Source organism: Electrophorus electricus, chromosome 14, assembly GCF_041902795.1.
Source record: "Electrophorus electricus isolate QZ-2024a chromosome 14, ASM4190279v1, whole genome shotgun sequence".
NCBI classification, from domain to species: Eukaryota; Metazoa; Chordata; class Actinopteri; order Gymnotiformes; family Gymnotidae; genus Electrophorus; species Electrophorus electricus.
Window position 1 is genome coordinate 6,310,690 of NC_137510.1, and position 21,881 is coordinate 6,332,570.

At 39.2% G+C, this 21,881-nt stretch overlaps 1 protein-coding gene, 1 long non-coding RNA gene and 1 pseudogene across 3 annotated transcripts; 2 read left to right on the forward strand and 1 right to left on the reverse strand.

The window, feature by feature from the left end:
• Window positions 1-842: 842 nt before the first annotated feature.
• On the forward strand, window positions 843-6,010 carry LOC145651227 (UDP-glucuronosyltransferase 2A3-like; annotated as a pseudogene).
• A 214-nt stretch (window positions 6,011-6,224) lies between these two features.
• LOC113569465 (uncharacterized) lies at window positions 6,225-7,674 on the reverse strand. Its single transcript, XR_003409778.2, has 5 exons — window positions 7,579-7,674; window positions 7,322-7,357; window positions 6,884-7,116; window positions 6,578-6,613; window positions 6,225-6,357 (listed from the first exon to the last, which is right to left on the reverse strand). It is a non-coding gene; the product is annotated as an uncharacterized LOC113569465 (long non-coding RNA).
• A 2,106-nt stretch (window positions 7,675-9,780) lies between these two features.
• Window positions 9,781-17,952, forward strand: LOC118242140 (C-C chemokine receptor type 7-like). 2 transcript variants are annotated; one of them, XM_035530752.2, is made up of 3 exons: window positions 9,781-9,921; window positions 14,975-15,045; window positions 15,729-17,952. In XM_035530752.2, the coding sequence occupies exons 2-3, from the start codon at window positions 14,979-14,981 to the stop codon at window positions 16,967-16,969; spliced, it is 1,308 nt and encodes a 435-aa protein (XP_035386645.1). In that variant the 5' UTR covers window positions 9,781-9,921; window positions 14,975-14,978; the 3' UTR covers window positions 16,970-17,952. The 2 variants fall into 2 exon arrangements, with proteins under 2 accessions (XP_035386645.1, XP_081552930.1); XM_081696804.1 differs by having other exon boundaries at window positions 15,990-17,952.
• Window positions 17,953-21,881: the final 3,929 nt, after the last annotated feature.

Here is a 21,881-nt window from a genome sequence, read left to right on the forward strand (position 1 = left end):
TTCCATCTGGAAGTTTCTTGTATTTAAATTTCCCATCCACCAGCGTAGCCTCTTCCGTCATCTGCATCATGCTCATCACATTGTGCGTCAATATAATCTGTATGCCTGGAACTCGTGCACTGAGAAACGTTCCACGGTGCAAAAGTGTGATTAAAATGCGTTATTTTTTTAATTTCGTTATTTTCCCTGTAATTAGTTAATCGAAATTAACGCGTTAAAGTCCCACCCCTAATATATAGATTTTTGAGCACTACAACTAATGGAAAGATCTAATGCTTTGTCATTTTGTCAGTACATGTTAGTGGGAAGGAAAGTTTATTTCTATTGATTTGTATAGCACATTTGATATTTCAGTGTATTTAAAGGTGCTTTACATACAAGAATATGTGCTTATAGAGCATACAAGGATAAAATAACTTCAATATGCATTAACATAAAAAGATAAAAAGGAATAAATATAGATGAACCTCACAGTGGTAATGTCTGATGTGACACTGTCACAAACTATAGATTGAACAAAACCATCCTAATGGACATTGATGTCAGTTTATCTGACAAGTTACATTGTTTTAAAGTCAATTCTAATGCCAACAACTATGACATTACCCTTGAACTCCCTAGCTTTTCATATTTCCTCTTCCTTGAGAAATCCCTCTAGTGTAAACAAAATCCCAGCATGTGTGGGTTGTGCGACTCTTGGGTAGGTTCGGAAAGTGGATTCACTAGAGACGGCCTCTCCAAGTATGTACCAGTGTTATTTTATTGGCATGGACAATAGTTAGAAACTTTTCCCAATCCTGGGGAAATGACAAAAATTATTCACAGCATAGGCCCTGAGTGACTCCATTAGCCACATGGCTAACTTTTAGCAGTCACTGAATTATGCTAGCTCAACTGGAGCATAGGAGATAAGTCCATGGTCAATAAAGTCATAGCTGCCATACATGTTGAGGTTCAGTCTAAAAATACCCCCTCAAACAAACCATGTACCTGTGCTTAGACACAAAAAGCCTCTGATTACCACATATCCTTCTGACGCCTGGAAGATGATGTCCTCGCCAGTACCATCCTTCCTATATGTAAACAAATACTCTGAGGACAGCAAAGGTTTCAGATTTTTTATGACAAAAGAGGATTTCAAGGAAATATTACAAGAACAGTCTTAGTTCCCACTTTGAAAGTCTTGAGCCACTTTATGGTTAACACTTCCTTGTGTATCAAATATGTATGTACTGTATAAGACAAAGAACCCAAAGAAATTAAAACAAATACAATACCAAACAAATAATTCAGTAATGGAAATGTTCAGAGAAAAAAAGAAGCTCTCTGCCTTGTGGATTGTCAAAATTAAAATCTATTGCATTGTCTAATCACATAGGGATGCTGCTTATTTGTGTGTGAAAGGTACTGACGGCGTGTGATAGAGTTACGGATTGTCCCTCCTTGCTTCCATGGTTTCTCTGTCTTGTGTGTTTTGGTTCCATTCCTTTGTTTTGTTTTCTCCACCTCTCGTTTGTTTTCCATGCCTGTCATTACTTTCACGTGTTCCTCGTTTCTAGTTTTGTTAGGTTCATGTATTTAAACCCTGTCTTGGGCCTTTTGTCTTGGCTGTTCATTGAATGTTTGACTTTCTGAAAGCCTGTCTGTATTCTGAAGCCTTCCTTTGTTAGCCTGTTTTGTGATTGTAGCCGTTTGTTTTTCCTTACTTCTGTGTTTTTTTCCTATCTTCTTTGTTATAGCCTACTTCCCGTTTGCCTTCGTGTACTTTTGTTTTTGGTTCCTCTTTCTGTGATATTAACTAAACGTAAAACAAACAGCTCTGTGTCACACATCTATGAGTTTCTGCTCGAAGGTCACATTTGTGATCAACATTTGTGATCATTGTAACTTGGACATGTGCTTCAATGATAAGTGATAAAATTAAAATTTTCATGTATATGACATTTTCTCTATATTATCAAGCAATTTGAATCTCTAACATCATCATTGCAATTAATAAGAAGCACAGGCAGGCTGCATGTACAAAAATGACCCCTCTGCTCTGTTGTCCAGACACAATCCCTCACGGTGGCTCTGGTCTGCCGATGCTCAAGTGGGCTGTTCCTCCTGCCAAACTACACACGTATGGTGATAGTCCTTTTAGCGTTGCAGTCCCAAAGCTCTGGAACTCCGTCCCCTTGCACCGCCACCTCTGCTTATCACTATCCGCCCTCAAAAAGCATTTAAAACTTTTCTCTTTCAGACTGCCTTTCCTGATCTGTAAATCCTTTTTATTTCTATTGCCTCACAGCTTTGTTATTTTATCATAGTGGTGTTTTTGTCCAGTCACTCATTACTGTAACTTTTACCATGTCTTAATCTCTATTTTAATTTTCATTTATCTATTGGGTTATTTTTTTTATTCTTGTGTTTTACCCTGTTATTTTTTTCTTATAATTCTTATCATGTTTTCATTTGCTATTGTGAAGTATCATTGAGTATCCTGAAAGGCGCTTATAAATAAAATGCCATTTCCAAACTGTTTCTGTTGTATAAACTATAGCTAACAAGAATATGCATGAAATGAAATGTGGTGTTTTCATATCCTGGAAGAATGCTTCAGTGCATGGTCATGTGTGTCTAGTGTGTAAAACTCAAACTTCAGGGTGTTGTGTTGTGATGTGTTTTGGAACAATGAATTATCGAAGTGAATGCACTATGGATTACGTCTATTACGGTTTCCCTTCACGAGGGCGTAATCATCGAGCACCAAGACTTTTTTGTCTCCTTCCTTAGCAAGATGCTGGAAATTCAGTGAGGAGGGGGCTCTCCTCTGGCATTCATGAAATTCTACTGGCAGATGTTAACCACACTGTCAGAAATTCACTGACAGGCGAGTCAAATGGTAGTGGAGATGAAAACAAGACCCTGATGGAGCAGAAAAAATCTGCATGCTATGATGTTGTTCTGATTGACCCTGGAATTCCTGTGGGGGCGCTAGTGGCCCACAGACTGGGTTTACCTGTAAGGGTTGGTGCCAGGCCGAGACCCCCTCCGGCCACCAGAGGGAGGCATCGAGTCAGGCACGCCACTAATCAGGCTTAACACAGGATGGGCTAGACCTTATATAAGCCCAGTGACCCAGTGCTGGGTTTTTGCCAAAGTTCTGGGTCAAGCGCCTCAGGTATTGAGGTCTATGCGCCTTCGTGCTACACCTCACTTCTTGTCTGTGAGGGTGTCTGTGTTTTTACATGTCCCCTCCTCTCTCCAGTTTTCCCTCTCGAGTCTGTCTCTCTCCTGAGGCTTCCCTTAGCCATTCAAGTTCCTCCCTGTTTTCTGGTTTTGTTTTGGAAAAACAATTTCTTCCCGTGGCATCCTTTGTTCTTCCTTTTTCCACACTCTGCGTGGTGTTTAGTTTTTTTCATTTTGTTTTACCTGATCCAAGAGCTAACTGTTTTGCACATGGGCCCACCATTGTTAGAGTGTGGTTGCTCACCCAGTAGGCTGTTGGTGTCATCACTTAGCTGACCTGGGTTTGAGCCCATCTTACACTACCGATTGTGTTTAATGTACAGTGGCTCACCAGTGGAGAGGGGCACTTTGTTGCTCCTTCTCCCATTCTCCCAAAGTCAGGCTGTGTTGTCTCAGAACACATGACATTCAGTGAAAGGCTGAAGAACGTGTGCATTGACCGCTTCATTGTGAGTTCTCACTATGCTGCACTGATGACATGTTACTTTGGACCTGACACCAGTTTTTATCATTTCCTTCAGGGCGTTGGCATCTGGCTGATGAGGGTGGACTTTATCTTTGAATTCCCTTGGCTCACCATGCCCAATATCATCTACATTGGGGGTTCCAGTGCAAAACTGAAATGCCATTATCAGTGGAGCTGCAGGAGTTTGTGGATGGGTCTGGAGAGCACGGTATCATCATTATGTCATTAGGTACGTTGCTTTAAGGCCATCCTGTGGGACATCACATCTGGGATTGCTGCTGCATTTGCTCAGCTACCCCAGAGGGTGATCTGGGGACATCTGGGTAAGCGACCCAATAATCTGGGCAACAACAACCTGCTGATTAAATGGCTTCCCCAGAATGACTTGCTGGGTCACCCCAGAACCCGAGTGTTTGTCACCCATGGTGGGACTAATGGAGTTTGAGTCTATCTACCATGGTGTTCCAGTGGTAGGTCTCCCATTACTGTTTGACCAGTTTGAGAACTTACTACATCTTCAGGTACGAGGAGCTGCTGTTGTTCTTGATGTCGTTAAATTGAAAAGCCAGGACTTCCTGAAAGCAGTACAAATTGTCCTACAGCAGCCATCATACAGAGACAATATGCAAAGACTATCTAGACTGCACCAGGACAGGCCCATGCATCCTCTCAACAGGATAAAGTTTGTAATGCACTATAAAGGGGCTGCACACCAAGTCCTATAAGATGCCCTGGTACTCTTACCACTCTCTGGATGTTGTAAGCTTTCTCTCGGCTTTAATACTAACACTAATGGCTGCTCTAGTATTAATAATCAATTTATTATGCAGGCAACAAAAATCTAAATTGGAATGATGAGAACTACATTTACATTTACATTTACATTTACATTTACGGTATTCAGCAGACGCTCTTATCCAGAGGGACTTACAAAAGTGCTTTGTCATTTACTCATAGAATATATCCAAGTACAGTACAGTAGGTTAGAATTAACATACCAATGAACTAGAATACTGTAGAATACAGGAATGAATGCTGATACCTAGAAGTGCAAAATACATAAGGTCTATCTTAAACAGTGATAAGTGCTATAAACAATAAGTGCTAGAGTTTGTTAAACAAGATAAACAGTGCCCTACAATAAGAACTACATAAAAGACTATCTGAAATGAATGCTGTAATAAGCTGCTATTGAAGGTGTTTAAATACAACGACAGGCAACAGTATATTTTGTTATATACATGAATTTTTATATACACAACAAAAGCCTATGATATATTAAATTTCCATATGTACACTTACTTTCTTATGCTGAATACCATATGTTCCTGCTGAATGCTGCATCAGTTGACCAGTTTCATGAAATGTCATTGTCACTGTTTTGTCTTCATATAGTTCATTATTTAATTCTGTGACTGACTCACAAAATTAAATGTTTACAAATACCCCAACGCCCTAGCCTCTTCATCCGTACACCCTATCTCCTTTATCCCTACACCTCAGTTTACACACTCAGGACTTCAAGTACAAGGCTTCTCGTGCTGATGTGGTGGTAGGGTATTCAGTGTCAAACCTCCCAAACCTCGGAACACTGGAGGAAGGAGGAAGAGGAAATGTGCGCACGCACACTCACACACACACACACAAACCATCAGAGCATATCTCTTATCTACAAAAAGACGGAAATTCCTGTCCAAAAATCAGAAAAAGGCACTAGTTCCCTGAGTACATATAATTAGTGATAAGGAACACATTTTAAATTTTAGCCCTTCCTTTACGGGAATGTGACGAGGCTTGCGATGGGACTTGCAATGAACTGCTGTGGGATTTAAAACATTAGGCTGAAGAAAGCAAGTGCTCAAAGAATAAAGCTATTTGTTTTAGTGGTAGAGTTTAGACTTACCATTACCAAGTTTTTATTTTTACAATTACAATTTGAGAGGAAATGTGCCTGTAGTTATTTTTAAATAAATTCAAATGGAAGTTGATTCAAATCTAATGGAATAATTCAAACGAATTTTTCCTTTGACATGAAAAATGTAAGCAATTAGTGCTTGTCACACAAGTATTTCTACTATTATTTATAATAATTCATTTACATTAAAGCACACTTATATTTTCACTATTTTTGGAGTGTTTTAGTAAAAATTTAGTAAACAACTAGTAAAAATTAAACTTCACAAATCTCCAAACGCTTGTCATGTGTAGCAAATCAATCCAGATCCAGCTGGTTTAAAGCTATGTAGCTATAATTTACTCTAAGAAAAAGAGAAAACAATTACAAGAATGATGACAAACACTGACTGATGTATAATTTCCAGTGTTAATCTAGCAGGTTCCAGAAGGAGGAAAAAGTAAAAAAAAAAAAATTTTATATATATATATATATATATATATATATATATATATATATATATATATATATATATATATATATATATATATATATACACAAATAATATACACATACACACATAGTTTAATAGTGGAAGAACTGTTGGCTTACCTGAGCACCAACTCCCACTCACACCACTTCTGCCATCCCAGTTCCACCATGGACTTATTAAATTCACTCCAGCAGAATGGCTTGATAGCCTTCACCAGTAGCAATACATTACAACTCTTATAGCGATGATTTTGCTCTTGATCCTGGAAACTCTCTAGGAGAGAACAAAAGTTTAAGACCTACATAGCAAGTAGTAGTAAGAATAAATCTGTACAACCACATACACACATTTTGCACCATCATCACTAAACTCAATGTACATACACTACACACACAAATATTTTATACTTTAAAACCAAGCAAACAATATTTAAAAGCCTGTTTAAAAGTTATCACTAACCTCAATGTACACACACACACAAACACAGTCCTACCTTAATATTCATAAGTCACATTCTGGTTAGTCTCTTCTGAAAAATGGTTAAAAAACCAAAACAAACAAAAAAAGCAACATTAATAAAAACAATTCATATTAATCTCCCCCTATCCCTAGTTCTCATTCTATCTTTTGTACCTTAAATATTTGGCGGAATGATAAAATTTCTCTACCACAATATGGAGTCCAATAAGTCTAAAAGAATTTGGTTGGATCTAAGCAGTCTTCACTTCAGAATGATTCATCTTACTGCTGTTGTTGGCTGTTACTTCATCAATATAGCCAGGAAGACAAGGATACATACATGCAGCCATGTTCCCCAGATGACACCATCTGCTTCAGTCCATAATTAGTTGCCTTTTTTCATTCACACTGTCTGCTTTTCCCATTACTTTGGTACAGAAGACCAAAGCGGTTTGTTTTTGCTAAGCTCAACAGGGTATGCTTATTACTAGCAAGGCACCAAACAATCAGTTCTGACACATTCAGTGTTCCAAGACCTTAGAGTTAGAGAGTCATTGTGTAAGGGAATTCCTTCTGAAAAAGACATAGTGAGATTCCATTGTAGACCCAACTGCAAATGCAATTTTAATTGAAATAAAAATGACATAATTAAATAATAGGAGTAACTCTGAGCATGGAATAAAATCATCTTAGTTATAATCAAAATGCAATTAACTGAATTTAAACATTTGTTGATAAGCAGACCACATCTATGACTGGTTTTCAGTAATTTTCTTACCTTTATCTCCCAAAAAGGTGCCTTCCACTGTTTGACCTGAAAAAACAGACAAACACAGTACCTTCTTTAACAAAAAAATAAAAAATAAAAAAACATTTAAATACAAACATCTATCTCCTGCATTTATTAAGAACACAGCAGTGTCTGGACGTCTCTTGGTGGTAATCCATAAAGCCTTCCATAATACCATCCAATTAGGTTAAACATAATATTTAAAAATATACATGCTCTAATTAGGAGATCATGGGTTTTCTTACAACAGATTGTTGATGGATCTAGCAACAGAAGTACTATTCCTATGAAGAAATGTAGCATTATGGAAGTCTGTGAGCACTCAGAAGTGTGTATGTGTGTCTACAAGTATATGACAGAACAAGCACTCAGAGTAGTATAAGTGAGGAACACTTCTGTGTGTGTGTGTGTGTGTGTGTGTGTGTGTGTGTGTGCGTGCGTAACTGAGGAATAGTAAAACAGCCCACATCTCTTCCTCTCTGTGCTGATGAATAAGTTTTGATAGCGTCCCTGATATGAGTACAAAGTGGAGAGTTCTTGTAAATTTTCTGTAAAGGAACTTCAGAATTTGTAAAGAAATTATTCCAGTTCTGACAAAGAACCTTAAACATTTTGGTAAAATCTGAAATTGGGAACATGCACAGAGTTATGCCTCACTCTATTTTGTGTGTGTCTATCATGCAAGGCAAACCTCTACAAAACTGACACCCATTAACTCATTTTACTTACTATCTCCAATCACAAATAATGTTGACACTGTGATCCACTTCTATAATTAGAGTCACATATACATATCCTGACATCCACCTTTGTGATGTTTGTCATGTTAAAGCTGCCCTGTGATAATTTCATTAGGGGATGAACGACATAGATCATCTCCAGCTCTTGCAATGAACACATTGAAACTGCCCTGTTTGGTGTAGTGTTTTCTCTGCTTAGTCAAAAATTACAACAAACCTGTAACAATCAACAGAGCTGTCATAAGTCTTTTCTTCATTGAGACATGTTATACTTTATGACACACTTGTTTTAACCTACTTCAGCTTGTCCTCAACTTGTTGGGTGTTCAAATGTATAACCTGTCTAAGGACAGTCAATTTATAACCTGTCTAAGGACAGTCAATTTAACTTTGACTGGCAATCTGTTTTCCTTGTGAAATAAATACATAGCTTGATATAAATGAATAAAACAGACCCTGCGATTGGCTGTATTAGGTAAAGTTTCACATAAACCTTTTTTTGCCTGTTTAAATAAAATGTCAGATATGTTTGCGTATAAAGATTTGTATTTCATTACACACAAAAGACCACAATTGCCATCACAATTGCCTATGAACAAAATGCAATCTTCAGGTCAGAAATGAAGAATCCAATTCTGTTTTCTGAATGGGTGTTTTCTGATTGTACACTCTGTACAAAGTGTACAATCACTGAAATTCAGTATACATACAGAGAAAAATGCAATGTGTAAATACAAGTTGCATACACAGATTTAGAATTAATTCTGAAGATGCATAGTTGCATAGTTATTATGCCTAAATGGTATATGGTAATACTTTGCCATTCATTAAAAACTCATTACATTAATTAAAACCTAAGTGTGCATTGTTCATGTTGCCTTTTGGAAAGGAGTGTGTGGCATTTGACACAAACCTCCTAACCACAATCCGATCAAAACAAAATGGAGACAGTGAGAGAGACAGAATAGAGAGATAAATACAAATTGAAACATACACACAGAGAGAGAGCGAGAGAGAGGGAGAATGCTTAGAATGATGCATTTTTCCAACTTTTGAGTGTTTGGTCACCACTCTAACACACAGGGCTGAGAAAGACAGAGGTATGCCTACTTGTAAACAAATTCTCTTTCAGACACACACACACAGATTAAGAGACGACTAACCACACTGATACATGCTATGGTGGATCTGAACAGATTTTGTAACCATCCACACAAGCATATGCACCAACATAAACTTACAATGATGAATATGCAAAAGACAAAATGAATTCAAAACATTCAAGATGGAAGACATGCCTCAGGTTAAGGAGAGGTCATTTCTATAGCACTGTCAACAGTATGCCAACCACAGGCACAAAAAGCCACCTGCACAGAAACCTTGGTAAACCCAGTGCAACCTCTTTCTGGCCTGAGTACCCACCCAGTATCATGAACCCGTAACCAAAATGTTCATCCTGTTTCACATTTGCATAGCATATTCAGGGCATTATTCAGTGTCACAGCATTTCAACGTGTACAACCCCTGTCCCTGAGGTAAAGAACTTTGACTTGAACTCATGAACCTACAATCCCCAACTCAGATGCCACCTCCAAAAAAAAAAACAAGTAACAGAAAAACAACACCCTTGCAAAAAGAAGCTGCTTCTCATGTTTAAATCAGCTTGTGGTCAGGGTGTTTTTGATTTTGGTTTCATGCTAGGCCAGCTGTGATAGGATGAGAAAAACAGCATGCCACATATATCTTATGTACATTTCGGGTAGAGAGGCCAGACAATCAAAAACAGCGCATGCACTGAATAACCTTGGCACTGCTACTGCAAAAATCTACCAACTACTGTACACAGAGGTGAGTCACACCAGTCTCCCAAGAAACTGTTTTAGGTAATATTATATATGAAATATGATAAATAATATTATATGTAAACATGCATGTATGTAATATTTTATATAAAACTATCTATTACTAAATTGTCTGAAAAGTAATGAACGTTTTTGTACACATTCACAGTAAACATGATGTATATTTTATTGACTGCATGTTGGCAGCAAACTTAAATGTTAGGTAAACATAACTATATAGCACAACGTGTAATCTGAAAAATAAATGCTTTGACCAGCAACTTGTGTTTCTGTGGACAGATTCCATGGATACAATTTTAGTCGTTTGTTTAAAATATATGCAAAAAGGTGTACAAAGTCTAGATAGTAGCAGAGCTTTATTGATTAATGTTTGATTATTAATGACCTATATTGAAAACCATTCAATGGTGCATGCAGGTGCATGTGCTTCAACTCATAAAGAAACTGATAAATTAAGCAAAGTTGCATTAGTGTCGAAAACTAATGCGACAGAATAGATGAAAAAATCACACAAATCACAGACACGAATCAATGGACATAACGGCGACTGTAAATATTCGTTCGGTGACTGTGAATGTTTATGGTTAAGATAATGTTTAATATTTAGTGTAACAGCACTAGTGTAACAGCACTAGATATGCATGTTGTAACATTACTGAGTAATAATAGTACATTACAGTCCAATATAATGAAACTGAATCTCCTCCTCCAAGCTTAGCTGTCAATGGTTTGCTTGTCGAATGTAAATGTAAATTTAAAATGAAATCATAAATGTAAATTCAAATTAGCGAGCACAGAAAAATAAATTTGATCCTTTGACCAGCAATCGAGCCATTCATCTTTATTTGTTATCGTCGGTAGTTCCAGGCAGTTGTTTCTGCGGATGCTACACAAACAGGTTCCTCACTGCTAGAAGTGACGTTAAAGCTAGCTTGCTGCTCCTGGGCCTGCATTTAGTTCTGGATCTAGTTGAAGCTCTGTTGTGTGACCTACGCTTTGTCTTTGTGCACTTTTGGAGCCATCGTTATTTAGCCTTAGAGTCTTAGAGAACGGGAACAGGTGATCCGCACGTAGTGCTGCCTGGGTAATTAGTTTTTATATTCCTGATATGGCGGGGGCAGAGAAGAGTACGGGCAGTTGGTGAAAAGTGCCGAAACGCAACGAAAGGTCACGGTACGCGAACGAACAAAATGTAGAAGTGCTGGTACTGCGTATCCGTGAGTACCGGCCCCCTTCAAGCACTGTATACGTGGCTCGATTACTGCTGATTAACATTTTACTCTTAGGAAAGTTGATCATTCTCATTTTCAGTTCAATTAATTAAATTATAACTGAATCTACAATGTAATTTATTACTGTGTGCTCAAAAAGTCTGTGGTCATAAACCTTGTGCTCATAAATAAAAGCATATTTTATTTTGCGCTTCAGGTGTTTTGGGTACTAAAAGAAAACCCCGTAAATAAGCAAGCAAGCAAACAAAGAAAGAAACAAACAACAACGATATTAATGGGATAATAATAATAATGATAATAACAATAATAATAAAGACATTTTATGGAATTAATCACCTGACAAAATCCAAAGCACACATTTGAAGAATAAGTCTGGTATTGGTATGTGTTTGGGTTTTACCCAGACACTTATTTCAGCAAATGGTGCTTTATTTATTTAATGTTATATACAACAACTAATCTTTCCAGGAGACTTAAAATGTTAACATGTCGTGACTGTTTAACCGTACAAAGGAAAAAAAAAAAACAGGCAAACCAACCACCTAAGAACTAAATACATGTATGTAGTCTAAACCTATAAGTCTCTCGCTTTTGTAATGTTCACGGTTTCGTGTTTATGTTCATTTCCTGTGTTACCGCTGTCTTCATGTAACAATAAATGTTCGTCCTCGTCGCTGGAGCCTGTGCGTCCTGTACCTCACCCTTCGGCACTCGGGCCACACACGTTACAAAGCCTGTATTAACTTCCTTTGATCTGAGTAATTTATTTGTTTAGAGGTCTATTTTAATACAATATAATATAATATGAAATTTATATTAATAGAATAGAATAGAATGGAATGTAAATTAGTAGTCTGAGGCATTATTCCAGTAGTTTATGCGCATTCATACCTACGTGAGCACCTTCTAAGCAGTTTGGCTGTATTTGATGCTGGTAGTAACGCCACCGCTGTCAGTAAAGCAGTTTACTTTTGCAGGTTTGCTATCGAGTTAGTCTTTAAAAATGGTATTGTATTGTTCGGCATATTAAAATCAAATATAACAGATTCCAACAGTAAAAATCCGATTTGCTATAAACTAGTGTGTTTGTTCTCATAGATGCGATATGTTTTTGATTATCTAGCCTACTACGTGGGATAGCATCCAATCTGAAAGCCTCTCTACTCTAACTCGTTTAAGTTAATAATTTAACTGCTCAATACCTCGCAATCATATTTTGGCAAAGTTTAAGAATATAATGGAAAGCAGCTTTAATTTCCAACATCCGCAATCTAAGCAATCTAAATTCGTACCTTTCTCGCTACAGATGTGGTCCCGTCGGCGGTGTATTAGCCTCTGTACACTCCAAGGGAATGCAAATATCCAAAGGAGATGACGTAGTATGGTTGGTGTATTTCTCAACAAAAATAACACTGTTAGACGTGAAACTGTTCTTAAAGTTCTGTCGCACGCAATGATGACTGATTTCTGAAGCTATAAGTCATCTCACTGGACACTTCATTTAAAGCAACGGAGCGGTGGCACGCGATGTGTCTCCTTATGAATAAACCTTCTTACCAAGAGTGTTCAAAGAGTTCCATGTTATGTCTATTTTCGTGTAATTGTAAACCGCAAAACATGTCTAAGAATCACGATAACGATTAACCGTGGTGAGTGTTACCACCATTTTTTTTGGATTAGTGTTTTTAATTCTTACAACACTTCTTTTTTATTTTATTTTATTTCATTTTATTTTATACATCTGTATACTATAGTGGTATCGTTTGCTTTAGACATAATAACGCTGTAAGACTGAATACCCGTTTTAAATATAGTTGAATGGTCGAATCACCTTTAAAAAGAAGTTTTACAGACATGCAGATTGAGAGATTGGAAAAAAGAAGAAAAGATAAGACCTTCTTGTATACTCTAGTAGTATGATACATCTGCATCACAGAACAGATGCAGAACAGAACAGAACTGCATCACAGAACAGATGCAGATACTGAGATCATAGAACATACTTATATATATATATATATATATATATATATATATATATATATATATATATATATATATATATATATATATATATATATATATATATTCAGTTCCAGATGAAAAAAAAGTACCACGAATGTGAACAAAGATAACTGAAGAATACAGGCATAGATTGAATATGTAGATAACAACCCAACTTGGCACCAAGGCAAACAGCAGTATGTAATCTGGGCAGATCACAGAGCTCTAAGTGGATAAACAGTGTTATTATGTGACAGCCTATCTAAGTATGTCCACAAATCTAAATTCTGTAACGTATTTTTACACATTTTATGGGTTGTCAGGTCTTGCCTGCAAAGGCTTAGAAAACACTGCTTTTCTCATGGAGGTTTTGGGTTTGAACCTCTTCTGGGTAAGTGCTCTATGCTATACCAATAATAGTCCTTGGGCAAGACTCCTAACACTATATACACTTACCTCTAAAATAGTTAATTGAAGTGAACCAACAAAGAAGAACTTACTAGAATAAATGATGTTTACAATTTCAAAATGATATTCCCTATTTTAAACTATATTTATTAGTTTGTTGGACAGTTTCGCCATCCAAGCCACAGTTACAAAGGACAGATGGTTTCACGGCTTGGGCAGCGCCCAGCCAAAGAGACATGCCCTCACACACACACATGCATACACATTGCTCCAGTTTGCAGCCAATCCCCCTAATCTCAATCATTTAGTTTATTACCTGTTATCATGCACACCTACTTCTTGTTTCACTTTCATTTAACCCACAGTATTTCAGTCCACAGTTACATGTCTCCAGTGCTTTACATTGCACATAATAATAAATAAACCACCCAAACGCTGAAAGGGTTGCTAAGGGCTTGATTTATTACTGTTTGTTTTTTGAGCCTTTTGCTTTGTTTTGTGAGCATCAATAAAGATACTCTACCACACTCAAGCCTTAAGATGTCACAGATGGCACAACTGAAACAACTGAATGGTACTTTTGTACATGTATATTGAAAAATGGTCATTGGGTATCTGATGCAGTCTGCTGAGTAATAACGTGACTACACTTTTAACAGCTCCTAGCTATGGTTTTAACACATTTCTCAAAGGAGAAATGGGGAGAACTTTGACATTCTCTGTAAGCATTATTACACTCGCTGACACATTTTGCCAGTTTTCTTGTTTACATAGAATGTCTTGATAGACTGGATATGAGTTACTCTATCTTCAACGCCTCATGATTTTACAGGTAGCATTTTAGCCAAGATCTCAGGTATAATAGTTTAAACAGAAGACTAATAAGAAAGGATGTATCGGATTTATAGTCTATACCACGTTTTTTAGTTTGAAAGGGCTTTTATTGTGTATTGGCAATACCTCTCAGCCTACACCAATTTGTACCCCGCTATTGAACTTAGATCATCATGGGTACGTCAATAATCAAAAGATCGTCTAGCCTGGAAGAGCTTTGACAACTGTCTCACTTCAGATATATGTCAGAAGAGCTGGTGCTTTGACAAAGGTAGAGAGGAATATTAGGTAGAGAGGACTTGTATTACCCAATATTACCCATTAGCTGTGATGCACACTGTCATTATTTCAATATAGTTAAAGGCTCCTGGAATGCTTTGAGAGTTTTCTTTCCTACTGAGAATGTGATGGAAGAATGATGCTGTTCCACATTTAAAAATGTACTGGAAACCCCTCTGGAGGTCCACTAATTTGGACCATTCCACATCATGACATAGATCACCTTGTGAACTTCACATGTAACTAATTCATATCTGATTCTCTCTTTCTTTCTCTAAGCAGAGCAATGACAAGCTACAGAAACTCTACGATCCATACCGATGGCAAGTTCCCCAATGATGACAGTTCCACAGGTGATACACAGAGTGACATCATCTGTCTAGGCAGTTTATGGTCAGCAGGGAGTAGTAGTTAATCATCAGTTACTTATTTTTTTCACATTTAAGTAAAACTTTTAACATTACTTGTTTTTGTATGCTATTTATTTATCCCAATATTCATACATACCATGCAGAATAACAGTGTAATCTTTTATGTGTACAATCTGTAGCACAGTATTTGAAGCATGCCCTGAATTATAGTTACAACACGATGCCCGATGACATGATTTAACATTTGCCATTGGAGTTTAATCAGTAAATAGTAAACAGTAAAAATATTAAGGGAACATATTACATTATGTTCATTTGTCTTAATACACTCCTCCACAAAATGTGACACATATATTCCTTGTAGGTGTTGCAATTCACAGCACATAACTGATACCTGGTCTTTGTAACAGTTTAGGCTCCATCTGTACATTTGAGATACATATTCATCTTTATGGTACATGTTTCCCAGTAGCAGATTATCTGAACCATGCTGGGAGTCTTAAGCATCCCAGTACAATGGTCCTTATCCTCTGCCTAGTTGCCCTCCAAGCACTGCAGCATCAGGGCTAGTCATCATTTTAGGATGTCAAGGGTATATTATATATACCTCCTCTACCATTGTCTCTGCCCTAAAGTGATTCTAAAAATGTATCACTGTGATACAGGATTTCTGGCCTTGCTCATTACGACAGATGACTTCTCTGGTGATTACACGTATATTTCAAATTCTACGGACGATCTGAATCTGATTGAGATGTGTGAACCCAGCAATAAGCAGGAGGTGACCAATGTGGCCATCCAGGTTGCCCTTTTCTTCATCATCTTCTTCCTCGGTGTAACCGGCAACGGACTGGTCATTGCCACTTTCGGCCAGTACCGCCGCCTGCGTCTGCGCTGCATGACCGACGTCTTCCTCTTCCACCTAGCACTGTCCGACTTGCTGCTCCTGCTGACCCTGCCGCTACGCACAGGTGAGGCCCTCGCTGGCGGCTGGTTCTTTGGAGAGGGTCTGTGCAAGCTGAACCATGGCGTGCACGCGATCAACACATACAGCGGCCTGCTGCTGCTGGCGTGCATCAGTGCGGACCGCTACCTAGTGGTGGTCCGCGCGCGGGCGGCACAGAAGCTGCGGCCGGCCATGCTGTGCTACGGTGGGCTGTGTGCCATTGCTGTGGCGATCGCCTCAGTGCTGCTGAGCCTGCCGGAGCTCATCTTCTCCTCTGTGAAGCAGGAAGCTGGCAACGTGGCGCAACGCTGTAGCATGAACATCTGGATGGAGGCCGACAGTGGCTGGGTGAAGAAGTTGGCAAATGTGGCTAAGATTGTGGGCTTCTGTGTGCCCTGCGTGGCCATGCTGGTGTTTTACGGTGCCATCGGGCATGTGCTCCTGCAGGGTAAGGCCAAATGCTGGCGCAGACAGAGGACACTGCGTCTCATGTTGGCATTGGTGCTGCTCTTCCTGCTCTTCCAGCTGCCATACACCCTGGTGCTGTCTTTCCGAGTGTTTATAGCTATGAGTACTTGCGACGAGTGGGGCAGGGCCCACCTGAGCGAGGACGTTACCCGCAGCCTGGCATACGTGCGTTGCTGTCTCAACCCTGTGCTCTATGCCTTCGTGGCCGTGCGCTTCCGTAATGATGTGCTGAGGTTGCTGCAGGACAGGGGATGCATGTGTGCATATCTCTCACATCTGGTGCCACATCCAGAGTCTGGAGGTATGACCACACCTCCTCCCACAACTCTCACAGCTGTCTCCTCTGTTCACGGACCCCCTAAAAGCCCACCTGTCACCGCCTCACCCCTCATGCCACAGGATAACAGCAAAGAATCTTGCCTGCCCAATTTGATCTTTTCTGTCCCCAATCCATACAAAGACACTGCGCTCATGAGCTGCGGACAGCAATGATTCTGCCTACACCTGCCAGCAAATTTTAGATTAGTACCACCTGCAGTTGATTTATGAATTGCCTCACTGTCAAATGTGTTTCCTCGGCAGAATTTATGCATGCCTTCTTCTTGCATATGTGCATTTTTACTGTACCTTTCCTGACTGTATGTTCTGTCTTGATTTAGATTCATTTAAATGTGTAAAAGATTTAAATGAGTCACCTGACATTATCAAGATGCGAGACCACAGCAAGACCACAGTGAATTTGCCACACATAAAAGTCATACCCATAATGTAAAATTCATCTGAAATGGTTGTAATTTTTGAAGATATTTCTTTTGGGAATTTCATTCTAAGTGACTCTTTTAAAAACAAATGTCTGATTTGTTTTCCCATTATACTGTACAAAACCTTTTTCTAAAAAAAAAAAAACTTTTGAAATTTTAATATGTGACTCAATAACTGATGTACAGCAGTTCAATTCATTTTTATCAGGAGTAATATTCATTTTGGAGCTGACTGTAATTACTGCGCTATAAATTAAAAAGATTTATTTAATCTTCATTTTAATAAGACAGCAGCTCTTATGAAATAGTTCCCTAAAGAAATGTTTATAAAGCTGAGATTCTTGTGTGTCTGGTTTGTATTTGGAAAACCATTGTTGATGAGGGGAACCACGCTCAGCCCTGCACTGCCACACCTACTTCTAGTACACACCTCCGATCTGATTCGCCAGAGTACTAGTACATACCTCCGATCTGATTCACCAGAGTACATACCTGATCATCGTTCTCCTCATCATTGCCCCCCTACTTAACCTCCCCTCCCTCGCATTCATGTCGCAACGTATTGCCAACTCTATGTTTCATGCTGAGCATTCCAGATTCGAGCATACCTCGTCTCCTGCCTGATGCCTGGACACCCCCGTGTTATCGACCTTAGAACAACCTGACTACGAATACCTGCCTGACCCCACTGATCTGTTTGATTTAAAAAATAAAACCTCTTGCGATTGGATCCTCTTCGTTTGTGTGTGCAATCTTTACAGTCAGTTCTCTATTACAGTAAATAACACTGAAAATAGGATTTAAATTCTTACTGTTAAGCAATTCTGAATTAAGGGTTAGACTGTAAGGAGGAGGCTTTAAGGAGGATGCGGGGACGAGTAGCGTGGAACACCAACACACGTTTATTTGACATTCAGATACGCACACTAACAGAAGCGAAAACCGTAAAGGACAGACCTTTATACATATGATAATGACACAATAAGGAGCAGGTGTGAGACACAAGGAGGCCATGGCCACATTGACGAACATACATACACACGCACGGAGATGTTTGGGGGCAGAGGGGCCGTACCGTGATATAGACATATATAACCCCCTCCTGAACAGGCTGGTTTTCAGTATTGCCCGTTTCCCACAGATACAGTGTGCTGCAATCTTTAATCACTTAATTAATTTTAACTTAAATAGTCTCTTTTTTTAATGCCAGGCACACATCCCCCACCCCACAAAAAATGTTCAAGGGAATGGAAGGGCTACTTAAAAGGAGCTTGAAACAAGGAACAGGTGAAACACATTAGAACAGGGCTGAGGATAGGAGTGTGACAGGTGAAACACATTAGGGTAGGGCTCAGGATGGAAGTGTTGGTCCAGGGTTCATAGTGCGGGATGACTGCCCGTGGCGATCACCGCCCGTGGAACTCTTAAATGATGTCTCAGGCAGGGATCCAGGATGGATTCACAGTGAACAGAGGTCATTTATCTACTATTTCAGTTAAAGGTGCAGAAACGGCCTGTTTAAAAGGTTGGAAAGAGAAGTTGGAAAATGAATTATGACTGGAACATAAAACCACACAAACATTGTAAGTGGACATCAAGGAAGAATATAAAATCAAGGAAAAATGTAGGATATGGACCATATAATTAAATAATTTTAAGAAAGAAATCACATTACATAATCACATCATTATACCATCTTAATAAATCTCGCTCCTCTCAGTGTATGAGTCTGCCTCAGGATCTCTCCACATTACAGAAAGACCAGTTTACCAAGGACGCAGAAAGAGAGAGGGCCTCTGTTAGCTAATGCTCTTCAGGGCAGTGGTAGTTCAGCGGTTAAGGTACTTGAATTGTAATCAGAAGGTTGCTGGTTAAAGCCCCACCACGGCCCCCCACTGTTGGGCTGCTGAGCAAGACCCTTAACCCTCAATGGCTCAAATTGTACTCAGTCATAATTGTAAGTAGCTTTGGATAAAAGTGTCAGGTAAATGGGACAAAACACTAGCCTTTTCCACAGTCCCAGTATGCTGCGTCTCAGCACCACCAAGCCAGAGGCAGCAAATCCCCTGGCACTGCAGCTATAAGGGCGTATTGTCAGTCATAGAAAACTCTGCAAGTACTTTCATTTTCAGCTGTTTTTTGTGATGAGACCGCAGGTACACACTATCTGCCTGTTTTTATCAACGCTGCAGGAAGGAGCGACCTGCAGCACAAGACGTGAGTAGGTGGAGTGAATGTACAGATAATCTTCGGTATGATACTTGGTGTGCTCTCAACTGCAAGCTTCCTATAGCTCACATGAGGCTTGGGAGCTGCCGAGTTGCTTCTGTGTCTGTGTTTTCCTCCAGGGTCACCGCACTTGTACCAGTGGCTGTACCGCAAGCCACTTTGCCAGTTTGTGTTCCCAGCATTGAAGATGCCACCCAGTGAGTTCCTGTTCCCAGCGTTAAAGATGCCACTCTACTTGTTACCGGGTCTGTTCCTTGTTTTTGCCTTCACATATGCCTGATTTAGTTTTTGCCCCTGTTGTGGTGTCTGATCCTGTGCCTGTTTCTGTGCCCATTCCAGTTCCTTGGTCTCCCTTTGTTTCTGTCTCTGTGCCCATCTGTGTGTCTGTGTTTCTGTGCCTGTGTGTTTTTGTTCCTGTCCCATTGTCCTGGCCCAGTCTGTGTCACCCTCAGTCTGTTGCTATTCAGTGTCCTGTTCCCGCTCCTGCGTTTGTGTCTGTTCCTGATTGTTGTGCCTGCTCCTGTTGACCCGGTTTGTCTGTTTCTGCATCTGTTTTCTTGTCTGCTCCTGTAGTGTCTCCGGTCTCTGTCTCTTCTGCTCCTGTACCTGCTCCTCGTTGTGTCCTATGTTCTGCTCATGTTACTCACCTGTTTTTTCCTGTGTCTCATCCAGTTTCCATTCCTGCTCCTTTTCTTGCCCAGTTGTTCCTGTCTGTGTCTAGTCTTGGGGCTTGCTGTCATGATTGGCCCTCCCTAGCACCCTAGCTCATGTCTTTGTTTTGACTGCGTTCCTTAATTTCATCTCCTACCGTTCCTGTTCTGGTGCTTGTTTTGGTTTTCCCTGTTTTCACGAGTTATCACCTGTTCCTTGTAAGCCCTCATCAGTCCATGTATTTAAAGCCTGTGTCTTTCCGTTAGTTGGCTGGTCTTTGTAATCCATGCCTGTCATGTTTTCTCTTCCTGTATTGTAATTTCATGCCTCTATCGTGTTTGTGCTGCCTGCTATTGTTATGCATGCCTCTGTGTCCTCTGTAGTTGGATGTATTAAGCCCTGTCATGTTTACTCTGCTCATGATTCTTAGCCTGTTCATGTAGTTTGTGTTTTGTTTTGTAGCCCGTTGCCCTATTCTGTTATTGCGTGTTTTTTGTCTCCTTGTTTTTTGTCTCCTTGCGTGTTTTGTCTACTGTGTATTCCTGGACTCTCCATGTTGACTCACTGACCCTGGACCGTACTAACGACTCTGAATATGGATTTGCCCTTAATAAATCTCACTCTTCTCAGCGTATGCCTCCTTGTGATTGCTCCACATTACAGCCATTTCATTATTTTCTCACCACTTTGCCAGGATCTCACTTTAATTTTGGAAAGTAGAAGTATGTATTACACAGAAAATACAAGAAGGAAGAAACATTTACCTGTAAACTTACTTTTTTTCTACAGCAAAATGGTTTGGTGCAGAATGTTAGTATTTCTGTTAGTGAGTGCTGATTGGTTGATGAGATTACACTGGATTTATGACCATTTACAACACAAGAGATTTATTTGGTGGTGCTGAGTTATGGTTTTTAAATTGTATTAATAAACTGGTCTGCCCTGGTACTGGTGGCCTTGCTTTTTAAAGAAGGCCTAAGGTGGTGTGTGTTAGTTAGTTATCTAGCTAAATAATCTGATATTAACTATTTGGGATCAAAATATTATATTAATAAATCGCCTCTCTGCAAATTCTCTGCTCAAATTATTTTCTCCATTATCTCTACATGTTTGAGAAACACATGGTTAATATTGTGAACTGCATGAAAGAAAAATCCTAATTAGCAACAGGCAAATGCTCTAGTAATAACAAAGCTGTTTGCTAGTAAGTACATGATCTGAGACATGGGGGGGGGGGGGTTGTATATTAACAACTTGCATGTTGAATGACTATATACCACGTACCTGTTTCTTAAATACTTCTGTTGTGTTAACAAGGCAGGTGTCTGATAAATCAGCCAACACAAAATAGTGGCAAAACTGAAAATTACTGCAGCTTCCTAATCAGGAATCCTGTGATTCTGATCCAAAAATATCTCTGCTCTCTGATCACAGCAGATGTCGTTAAGTGATTTGCACTCAGACATAATCATTATACACGAGTCACTTGCAGAATCTTAAACTTAAGTAAAAAAAAAAAAGTTAATTAGTGTCACCTGTGTCGTTTCCCTTAATGTCTTTGTACAATTAAACTTACTTGTGTCTGCTGATTATTGCGAAGTCTTGCTCAGCATTTTCCCAGACTTTCTAAACCATTCCTTTGTACTTACCTGATTTTAGAAGTTTTTATCATTTTACTTGTTCTCCCTGTTTTTGCTTTTTGTCTTGCTCCCTGTCGGTTTATGATGAAAACTACCAACTACCAATCTATATGTAACTTTTCT